Source organism: Mesitornis unicolor, unplaced genomic scaffold, assembly GCF_000695765.1.
Source record: "Mesitornis unicolor isolate BGI_N332 unplaced genomic scaffold, ASM69576v1 scaffold38340, whole genome shotgun sequence".
Lineage (NCBI taxonomy): Eukaryota > Metazoa > Chordata > Aves > Mesitornithiformes > Mesitornithidae > Mesitornis > Mesitornis unicolor.
This window is the reverse complement of record NW_010160971.1, coordinates 2098-13710: the sequence shown is the minus strand read 5'-3', so window position 1 is coordinate 13710 and position 11613 is coordinate 2098. Positions and strand designations below refer to the sequence as shown.

The 11613-nt window shown below is 49.5% G+C and overlaps 1 protein-coding gene across 1 annotated transcript; it reads right to left on the bottom strand.

Annotated features, from left to right (window-relative positions):
* On the bottom strand, positions 1-9902 carry TMED10 (transmembrane emp24-like trafficking protein 10 (yeast); the record flags this gene model as incomplete). The annotated part of the gene is made up of 4 exons (XM_010191591.1): positions 1-318; positions 797-923; positions 5324-5397; positions 9782-9902. Coding segments are annotated over 4 exons (444 nt in total), but the record flags the coding sequence as incomplete, so codon positions are not given.
* Positions 9903-11613: the final 1711 nt, after the last annotated feature.

Genomic DNA, 11613 nt, shown 5'->3' with positions numbered 1-11613 from the left:
CCCCCCCAACATCCAACAGGATTTCACAAGTCCCCCATTGCCTCCAATGTTTAGGCTCCCCTTTCCCTTCAGGGTCCAAGTTCCTGCAGAAAGCTCCAGTCAGTGGGTATTATTGGTGAGATGGCTCCAGGGGGCCGTGGCCGAGTCCCAGCGGTGTCCAGCTGGGTCTGAGAGGAGGTGGGGAGGACCTGCTCCTTTACTCAATCAGTTTCTTGGCCTTGAAGAAGCGACGCAGGTAGAAAACCTGCCAGGTGGCCAGTCCGATGAGACAGCACATGGAAAAAATGCTGAAGTACAGAACTCGGGTGTTTGTCGACTCTGAAACAGAAAACAAACCATTGCACGGGAGTCCGACATCACACGATGTGCCTCAAGAGGGCCAAGTTTCCAGGATTTTCTCTCTCCACCTGCATGAAACTCAAAAGGCAAGACAGCACACAGCATGAAGACAAGGGCACCCAAGCACCAGCAGTACTTGAGGATAAAAGCAGAGTGAACAATGAGAAGGACAACGAGAGGGAACAAGGTGAAAGTGTCATTAACGGGTAACATTAAATAGTACAGAGTAATTCACATTAGGAACAGAGACAGAAAGAAATTATTTCTAGAGATGGGACACACAAGACCTAATGACTGCTTCTAAGGAGAGGAGTATCAGCAGGTTTCCTTTACTAGGAACAGAACAGGCAAAGACCACTATAATTGCTTGATGTCCAAATAATGTCCTAATCACACAGTCAGCAGAAGTAAAACGTCTTGGAACTCCATCCCTCTGAAGGAGCACAGAGTGTCTTACCATTCGTGTCCCTCATCTCCTCTTCTCGTTTCTTCATATAGGCAAAGTCATTAACGATGGACTCCGAAAGATCTTCCAGGCGCCTCAACTCTACTTCCAGAGGCTTCAACTTCTCCACTTTAGCAATCTAGAAAAACAGAAGAGTCAGGCAATCACTGAACCAAACCCAAAAGCTCCCACATGGGCTTTTACTGCCAGTTTGAACCACTCCTCCGCACATACTACAGATCTGGGGCATCCTTCCCCTAGGGAAACACCTCTACAAGCCAGAAACTACCGTTGCATAAAACACTATCACTTCTCCCACCTGTTCTCTGAAGCACACTTTCCTACTACCCCTCCTACACAGTGGAGGAGCACACTATGCATACAAGCACATTTCTTCCTTATTCGGCCTAATGTTAGCTTATTCACAGTTGGCTTCTGAGGAGTGGGCAGAAGAGTTTGCCACATGACTAAACCTCCAGTGAATAGAAGTCACAGACTGAGGAGCAGGTGACTAACTAACATACGCACACCACACTGTTCTGTAGGCACACCGGGTATTAGCACCGAGACACGCTTTGCTGACTGTTGTCACACGCCCCAGAAAGCGCGGGCAGCCTGATTCCCAGTGGTAGCGGATTGATGGCACCCACGGGAGCTCGGGGTTTTTGTCACCGAGACTCTCAGCCCCACGGGCAGCACACGCTCTTGGCAGCGACCGAGTGCTCCGGCGGCCTGCAGCCACCAGGCGGCGCTGCTGGAACGCTGACGGGACAGGCGGGCTGCGGGCCGGCCTGAGAGAAAACCCGGCCTTCCCCTCAGAGCTGGTTTGGGAGGAGAGCAGCTTCGTGCACAACAGTCCTGCAAGTCACACTTGCCGCCAAAAAGAAAAATCCGCAGGAAATTCGATTAGAAAGCACGGTCCACAACAGCAATTGTTTCAAGTCATACACGTAAAACCCTGCGTCCGTGCCCCAGTCCCAGCAGTAACTACACATTATGTAAAATCTGTGACACAAGGACATTGCTCAAAGGAAGGTAACTGCAGTTCCTGCCACAGCTACAGCACAGGGTTTGGGTAACTGTGGTTCTTGCGTAGAATTCATCACTGTTACCAACGAGTGACAGGCCCCGCCATGGAGGCCAGATGCCGTGTCCCCCAGAAATGCGGGGGAAGAAAGATGCTCTACAGAGAACTGCAGAAAACACGTGGAGCACCTGCAGCTCACCACCATGCAGGATTACACAGACATAGGCCACAGGACAGCATCCCTCAGTGGTCCAGGTGCTAACAGGCAGGCAAGAGGACATTCAGGGTGCAGGCATCCCTGAAACGCCACTTCTAGAGGCAGCTGCCTGGGCGTAGGAGCCCACCTGAACAGATGCTCACGTCCAGGCCAGCGCTATCTAATCAGCCGTCTCACTGAGGGGTCTTCACAACACACGTATCCTGGCAAGCTGCAGGCCATCCAGCAGTCATCTGAGGATTTTTATGCTGAGATGAGCCGTATATTACAGCGCTGCCAGCTCAGCAGTGTCAATTCGGGGTGGTTTGTGAGGAGGGGTAGGAAACAGGAAGTTAAACCCCTCCTGCTTTCTAGCCAAGAATCACAGAATCACAGAACGTTAGGGATTGGAAGGGACCTCAAAAGCTCATCCAGTCCAATCCCCCTGCCGGAGCAGGAACACCCAGATGAGGTTACACAGGAAGGCGTCCAGGCGGGTTTTGAATGTCTCCAGAGAAGGAGACTCCACAGCCTCTCTGGGCAGCCTGGTCCAGTGCTCTGTCACCCTCAGTGAGAAGAAGTTTCTTCTCAAATTGAAGTGGAACCTCCTGTGTTCCAGTTTGTGTCCGTTACCCCTTGTCTTATCATTGTTTGTCACCGAGAAGAGCCTGGCTCTATCAAGAGGTTGTACTGACAAAACCCTGTGGCCTGGTACATGTTATCTGCCAGCAGAGCTTTGGTGAGAAGCTGGGACCAGCGTAGGAGTGCCTATGGCCCACACAGGTAGAGCAGCAGGTCTGTAACACACACAAGGACTAAGGCAGCTTTACCAACAAGCTGACCCTTCATTGACTGGCTCCATCATCTTCCTGGAGGGCACTTTTCCTCATTCACCATACAATGGTTTCACTTGGAAAAGCCAAGTCTGCTCCATCCTGCATCCCTACAGCTGCTCTCAGTAGCTGTAGCGAGTAACATCCCATAGCTGCTGTCAGGTCTGCACGTACACCAAGATGGTGCATCCTGGAACCGCCTTCATCCTTAGCAAAGCACAGCTACTTCATGGGATTTTGTAAAAAGCCCACCAAGCACCTGTGATGGTGGAACACCATCATCCCAGAAGGAACAACTGGACCACCAGAACAACTGAGACAACTCCACTGAACTTCTCAGGAGTCACTCAAAGACCCATCGAAGCCCAAGTCTCTTCCTAGCATAGAAAGAGACACACTATAACCAAGGACTGGCGAGGGGTAGCTGATCTGGAAAGGAATCCAGGTTGCCAAGCCTTCTTGGTGCCCTTTGAAAAGTCTGTTCACTTTTCCCTACCTTCATTTCTACGTATTGAATTGAGAAAGTTATTCCTACCCCAGAGAACCAAGGTATGACACTGCCACACAGTTAGGTTTTCTAACCCAGCTCACTCTCCCAGTGGCTTTGCTCCAAGAATATCTGGATCTGTGAAGGCTTATGAAGCCTGGACACCACCCCACCCCTCCCCTCACTGCACACATCCACGCACAAGCAGGGCAGTATCAGTGACCCTCGTTCAACTCCCTGCATCAAGTCTCCTGGCAGCAGTTCAACGAGAAGGACTGGGAGGGCGATGACACACCACTGGTACCTTACAGCAGATGAACATCACAAGCAAAAGGCACAAAAAGGCAGCAGTTCCAGAAGAGAAACCTGAGCAACAGCTCTTCCCTTTGAGGCCTTGCAGCAACCTGTCCAGTCAAAACTCACACACGCTACAGCAACCAGGGGAGAGAGTGGATGGAAAAAAATAAAGCCAACACACTGCAAAGCAGCGTGGCTGAACATTTGTAGCAGCTGTACAAACAGCAAACCAGTCTGAATCCTTTGCAGATGTGCTGCTCACCAAGGCTCAACACAGTCTGCCGCTCTGAGAGGCCCTCGCAAGCCACGGGTGCTGGCCAGCACTGCCAAGACCTGCATCTGGCATCAGGTGGGACTGCAAGTCGAGGTTCTTCTTTTTCCATGTTTGTCCATGGACCTTTTCCATCGATCTAAATACTCTGATGAGCATCATGGATATTTACTTCTATTCCAAGACAGTTTTATCAGTACAATCAGTGAGGACACAGATACAGGGGCATAAGAGAACTTTTCTGCACAGGGACAATGGTTCTAAGCAGCACTGCAGCACTGTAGCTCAGAGCACGCTGCAGGACTGTATCTAAAGAGATTCTGTAAATGCAGACACTGTAATCCTCCCAGTTACGCTCTCAGCGGTCATCCCGTAAGATTTCAACATCTTGTAACCCTTCATAGCTGGTTGCTGGACAGCTGGCCCAATGACTGCTCTGCTCAGCTCTGACTCCAACCCCTTTTTCATTCTCCACACAGGATGCACTCTAGACTGCCTTAAGCCATGCAGGACCAGGTAGTCCAAAGCTGAAAAGGATATAAAAACTCCAGCATGCTCATCTCAGAAACTCGTTCACTTTCTAACTGGTACCGTGCACAGCCTCCTCTGCTCCCCAAGGCATCTCCCATGCTGTTGTGCGCAGTGGACACAGCAATCATCGCCAGGAACCCTTCTCTACCAACAACTTTGTCTTTCTGAGGCATAGGCTCTGTGCTGGGGGCTGATTGACCCCAAATTCTCATGAGCCAAAAGTATAGTAGCAGCCATCAAAATTCAGCATCCAAACCAGTCAGGACTGTCCCAGCCACAGAGCAACTGCTATTCCACGCAGCTGGCTGTTGGGTTAAGAAAGGTATGTCCTCCTGAGATGGAAACGTTTAGGCTTTGTGCCTGTTCACAACGTCACGCCTTCAAACCAAATACCCATTTCACACCAGCTTCTGCTCTGCCAAACACCTTTACATTGATACGCTGCCAGTTCTTCGAAGTGCACAAGCGCCATTTCAGGGCTCTTGAGCCAGCACATCTTGCAGCCAGGAAGGTAAGAACAGCGACAACGCAACTTGGCCTTTAGGAGGATCTGATTATTAACCTGAAATACCCTCTGCTGCTGGGGCTGGGGAAACTTCATGTCTCGGTCTCTTGTTGCCTCTAATACCTTTGCCCAGAAGCTGGGTCACGCTATCTTAGCAAAGAAATTCACACATTAGGCTCCAGTTCCCAGAGTACAGAATTCATTTTAGTTGGTGTTTGTCCTCTTTTATTTTCCTCCCCTAACACACAAAGCTTCACTGGAATGGCAGGTTGCAGATGGGCTTTCATCACCGCTGGGAAAAGAGCTTCCCATCACGAGCCCCAGATCTACAAATGGCATCACGTGAGTGCTGGGAAAGGGGAGCCTGCAGTGCAGCCAGCCAGGGGACATACCTCTTCGTAGTTCTTTGCTTCAACTCCATGCTTCATATCCAGAATCACGAGCTGGTCCGGCATCCTCCCTGTTCCTGGAAGCATAATGAAAGGATTCATTGTGCGAAATGTTCAGCCTGCCAGGAAATCACCAGCTCTCCCCACCCCTGAGGAAGAACTCACAACATCCCTCCCCTCCCTCCATGTCTGCAGCTAACTGCGGAGGCAGCACAGTCCAGCCTAAAAATACAGAGCCTCCACAATAAATCCTGGCTGAAGGACAGCCTCCCAAAGATAATGAGAACAAGCTGTAACTAAAAGCACTGAGTGTGTGTAGGATGCAAATGGCTGTAAAAACTGCAGAGAACTAGAAGATGAATACCAGCTGCTGTGAGACAGCCTAGCAAAAGACAAGTCGCCAGAGGGACAAGTATTCAGCTGGGAAGCCCACGTTCCTCCTAGCAGGAAGTGCACAGGCAACTCGTCAAGGTTACTGCGGCTGTAAATGATTTCACATTCAAAGGAGCAGAAGGCAAACCGCTCTAATTCAGGAGTACGGCATATGGGGACTACTGACCCTTGCATGCTGCAGTACCTGCAGAAACAAAGGCAATCCCTTTATCCACATATCTCTTCAGGCAAAGAACAGCTCAGATGTCCAAGACCCCCCGCACGGCTAATGCAAGCCCCAGGTTGGCAAAAGGCTCCTGAAGCCAGGAAAACACCACTTCAGAGAGCGGCCAGCTGGAGGCACGCACACCGCGAGCAGGCTAAGGCTGCAGTCAGCAGCACAGCAGGTATCTTTATCGGCTGGAGCCTCCAAGCTAGGGACACCTAAAACCAATGGCTTCTTTTAACTGCTACAAACTGTCACATCTGAGAACATTCACACGGGGGAAAAAATTAATATATAGGGTAGGCGGACAAGATACCCTTAAAGATTGCAGCACGTCAGCTGACCCGAGTATCATATGCTGCTATACCACCCACCAAGGAGATGTCTGTACATAACACATTCCCAAATCCCACCACTCTGGGGCATGGTTGTCCTCAGCTGGCTGCCCGCAAAACACAAGGTCTGAATTCACTTTTACTATGAATTTCTATCCAGAAGCATGTCCAATATTCACACTTTGCCTTAGGAGGCTGCCAGGTGGACATTCCCTCAGTCCACACACAGATTCAATGTACAGGTTACACTGGGTCACTCCAGTCAGAGCCAGGAAAATACTCCAGATCTTCAACACAACATCCCCAGATTTTCTCTCTACCCACTGAAGAGCTCTTCAACACCAGAGTAGAATCACCTTCACCTTCTACTGTTAGCAGAACAGGGAATACACTACTGACAAGATGGTCCACATCAACTACAAACTGCTTCTTGAATTTCCTGAGGGATACAGGAGCTCAAACCCAGCTATGTAAGAGCCCAATGGATAAAGAGGACTAGGATGGATTTTTTTTCTTGTTATTTTCTTATAAAACATCAGTTACTGCAAAAACAAACTGAAATCCCAGCACTGTTCTTTAACAGACAGCCTGCATACAAACACGCAGCGCTCCTCTCTCCAACCACAAGCTTTGACTGTGGCCATACATATACCAGTGTGCCTGGAGACGGGCAGGTAGGACAGCCAACAGTACCTGCAGAAGAAAATTCAAAGCACACAGCTCAGTGAGAGGCATTTTTAATGTTGTTTAAATTACATCAACTTGGGTGGAAAGCTGGAGCTTCCAGGAAGAGACGACAAAGATGAAACAGCCAGTGAGGAGGAGAGCAGAACTGGAAGGATTAATCTGTCAGGCTGGGAGGGAGAGCTGCCAAGAGGCAGTAAGAAAGCAGAAACCATGAGGGGCTGGGTGCAAAGGAATGAAAAGCAGACGTTCTGCAAGAGGGTAACGTTGTCAGGGACCAGCCTGGAAAAACTCAAGCTGCTCTTCTAGAAGTTTACTGAGCCCAAGGCACGAGGCAGCTCCCTTCACCCTCATCAGATCCTCAGCCATGGGCCAGACTGGATCAGCAGCAGAGAGAAAAACAGTTGAGTGCCAGAGATCTTGAACTAAACTGATACCTACATCCCACAGGAGGTCTCCAAGAGGTCACCTCACATCAGCACAGAACTGCTTCCTGGGAGATTAGGGGAGCTCCTAATTTGCAAAGTCAGTGGAAAAACAGGATGGGTGAAGTGGTTGTCAAATTCCAGAAAAAAAGAGCCATAACACTCTTAAGAAAGTCTGGAAAGAGAAGGATTACAGAAAAAGCAGAGAGCTAAAGAGTCCTACAGGGGAGCATTTAGTGCACGCCAGGCTGTTCATCCCCGAGATCAGCGTACAGCGCGAGAGTAAGTGTGCCTGGGAACACAGCACTGGTCAGGAATACAGGACCCCCTGAAAGGGGGAAAAGAGTAAACACTCACAGCTCCAAAAAACACCCCAAGAGCTCCTCCACTCTGATAAGGTGGACTTTCTAAATAGGATCTCCTTCTCACTTCCTCTTCCTCATTTCTGCGGTTAAGGATTGAGAAACCCCAGTTGCTTGGACCCCTCAGGTCCCAACGGCTCTGGGCTTCCTCTACCAACAGTTTTTCTCTTCCAGTGCTCCGCCAACACCCTCCTCGGCTGCCACACTACAAGTCCTGACCACTTATTACTTGATGAGACTGTGAGGGGGAAAAACCCCAACAAAAACCTTAGAGAAACATGGGGATAAAGCAGCACTTGGTCAGTTCTCCCATTCCCATGCTGACCTTACAGAGGAAACAAGGCACTGGTGACGTGGTCACTTCTTCCACAGTACCTTAACCAAGTCCTGCAGAAGATCAAGCCTCACAGTGCCACCCATAGTTTAATATTTCCTTGCTTTCCAGCACAGGCATCGGAAATTGGGAGACACCATGCAGCATTTCTCTTTACTAAGGAATTTGGGGCACCTGGGTCCAAAAAGAAACTGGCAGCATGGAGGCCCCTAAAGAGAAAGCCTCCACAAGAGGATCCAGCTGCTCAATGGAACAGCTCTAGACTTTGGCACCTCAATGCTCCACTGGTCATCAGGTAGAAGCTGCATTTAGAAATATTTTATCCCCATCAGTACTGAAAGCTTTAAAACAAACTTGCAACAATACAAGGGAGCCAGGGAACAAACATTTGCCTCAATCAAAAGAGCTATAAGGGGCTCAGTCTAGGCAAGAAACCTCTGCTCACTGAAATAAAGAGTCTAGACAAAACTAAAGAAAGAAGCCTTTCCCACTTGTGTGTGATCACATGGAAGCTATGAGAGGCTTTGTGGGACTGTCTGGAGACTTCCCAAATACCCAGGTGTTGGAGAGTAAATAGCACGAGTGACTCCCAGATGAGTCACTAGTGCTGCATGTCTTGATGCGTTAAGGAGTATTTGGAAACCCTACCTTTGGGGTGAAATAAAAGCAAAATCCTGAGCATCTGGGGTCACTGAAATACACAATAAATATAGTCACAAAATACTACAGAAGAGGTGTTACAAGCCAGATTCCTCCCAGAGAAGACAGCCAGAAAGTTCTGTTCAACTTGCAAGCTATTTGTATCTTATACATGGAGCAGAACAGCAACCAGAGGCTGCCTTTCAGCAGACGTGAGGGATGCTGCTGGTGACTGCTCTGTGAAGTGCTCTGGGATCTTTCAGGATAAGACCTAAGAAGCAGCAGGTACAGGGAGCAGAACTGTGACAGCAACCGTGAAAAGATGGGCGCTCCCATGACCCAGCACGGGCTCACACCACCACAAACGAGGCTGGAGACCACGTGTTGGCTGCTTGCAGCACGTTTGTCCTGAAGATGAGCCCTGCCACTCAGAGCAGCACATGCGTCACGCTCACAGGAAACGAGCCTCAGCACTCGTTAGGCAACCATCGCTGCAGCGCCAGTGCAAGGCTCCTGTCCTGCTCGTTTCCCCTTCCCTTTATTGACCAGAGAGCAGCTGCGGGTGCAAACCCAGGCCACGTTCTCTGCACACACACACACATGCACACTCCCACCCCAGAAAATGGTTGCTAATCTAACAGGATCACTGCCAAGTACACAGTGTGGAGAGATCATGTCCCACCAGATGGGAAGAGATGGTCAGCTGGGGAGGAAGGCAGGGTCCTGGAGATGATGGCATCAACTGCAAGATGGGGAGAAGCATGAAAAGGCCAAAAGAGGTGTAGTTCGCTCCCCAGTACTGTCACTCATTGCAACTGCGGTCACCTCTGCGGGAGGAACATGTGATTTCCCTTTCAGAGGAAACCCAAGTGCTCGACACAAGAGCCACAGGGGATTACTTGACTTCAAATGCAACACCAACAGCAAACATTCTGCAGTGAGACTGCACACAACCTCCAGAAGATCAGCTGCAAAAGTCAAACAGTGTCCTGGGCCCATCACTTTACCCACACCCCTAATCCACACATCGACCTGAACTTGGTTGGAAGCCAGCAGCAGCCAACAGACCTTCCACTTCACTTACCCACAGGAAGCTTGCTCTCAAAACAGGCCTCAAACATATCATAGTCTTCAGTGGTGAAGGCAAACTTGCCCTTAGTGGCGTCCTCCTTGGCGTATAGGATGTGCCCAGCCGAGTCAGTGATCTGTAACAGAGGTGACGAGGGTGAGGAACACAGCGCTCTGGTGCCTGTGCTACACAGGAAGAGTGCTCTGTGCACCCCCTTTGGAGGTGCTGCATCCTCCTTTCAACAATTTCCCTCCTTCCTCATCCCCACTCCAGGAGCTGACAAAGTCAGAGTGCGTCTGAGCTCATTATGGACTCTCAGATTAAACACAAAAGAACCCCACAAAAAAAAACAAGCAACAAACCAACCAACCAAAAAAACCCCAAAACCACACCAATTCCTCTTCCTCCTATAACATCTGAATATAGGCTACATTTAGGAACTCCAGCTGAACCAAACTGTTATTTATTGCCTCCTTTTTGCAAGCCAAATTCATAAATCCCCATAGCAACAGAGATACAGAGAAGCTTTACAGGACAAAAAAGACTCCCAGACATCCCCAGAAGATGAAATGGAGAAGGGCACATCTCTTCCTCTAGAAATGAACCATCAGTGTGGCTCTGGCTTATACAAGGTTTGGGTGCCAAGATCCATAAATGTGGCCCCTTCAGAGGACAATTCAGACTACACAGAGAGAATAATGACTGCTTTGCACTAAGTCTATGAAACTACTACGAACAGGCAAAAACTGTAGAAGGTCTACAAAAATGCTTCAACAAAGAGTAAGAAAAAACCCCCACACATTTCACGACGCAGACTTGAGACTCGTTGTGCTCAATTAAAGTCTCCATCCAGCTGGAATATTCTGATCGTGGAGAGGGATGGAAAACAAAATGAAGGCGTTGCAATATTGTGTGAAAATCAAGAGCGTGTGTACCACGGGAATGGCTCCCAGTAACTCTGTCCTTCAACAGGAATGTCTGAACAAGCTCGGGTGCTAAAGTCACTAGGGGCCTTTGAAAGTCTTAGAGGTGAAGAGACTAAAAAGCTTGGAAATAATTTTAAAGGTATGTAAGACAGGAGTTCACAAAATAATTTGTGGTATGGAAGAGGTAAGGCAAATAGTCTCCCTTCCTCTGTCTTACAACAGAAAACCAGCCTCGTTTCCCTGTACAAAAGCCATACAAAAGGGCTATGTACTCAAAATTACTCCAAGGAAACCCCCTTCTTTCTCCTTATTAGAACACCCAATTAACTCCCTGCCACGGGATACCACCGATGCCAGCAGCCTGCTGGACTCGGAACAGGTGGGGATGTCCATGTGGATAACGATGGTTGCTGCATTAGGCAGGAAAACCAGTAACATGTAGAGATCCTTGTGCCTCAGGGTACAAAGCAGAGCAGGCAAGACTTTAGGAACAAGCTTCCTCTACGTACAGATTATCCCATAATTGTCTGTTACGGGATTTGCTGTAGCTTCCCCTGCACCATATGGTATTTGTCAGCATCCAAGAACGAGGAGCATCGCTCTCCTCCCGCGCTGCAGCTCCTGCGCTCAGCTCTACCTGCATCCCAGCGGCGAGCAGACCAACGCACGGCTGTGCAAGCAGGTGCAGGCAGCTGCGTCGCCGTCCCCCTGCCACAAGTCACCAACACAAGCCACCTCCTGTCTGCAGGCCACCAGACTGCCGAAGCTGAACTCGGCAGGCCCTGTTGGACTGTCTGCATCTGACCACGCAGCCGCGGTGTAAAAGCACGCGCTTTGGGCACCATACAGTGCACACCATTCAGTGGAGTGGTCCTGATTAACCACGACACCAGCCTTGTCAGCTATGGCACATTCTGCACA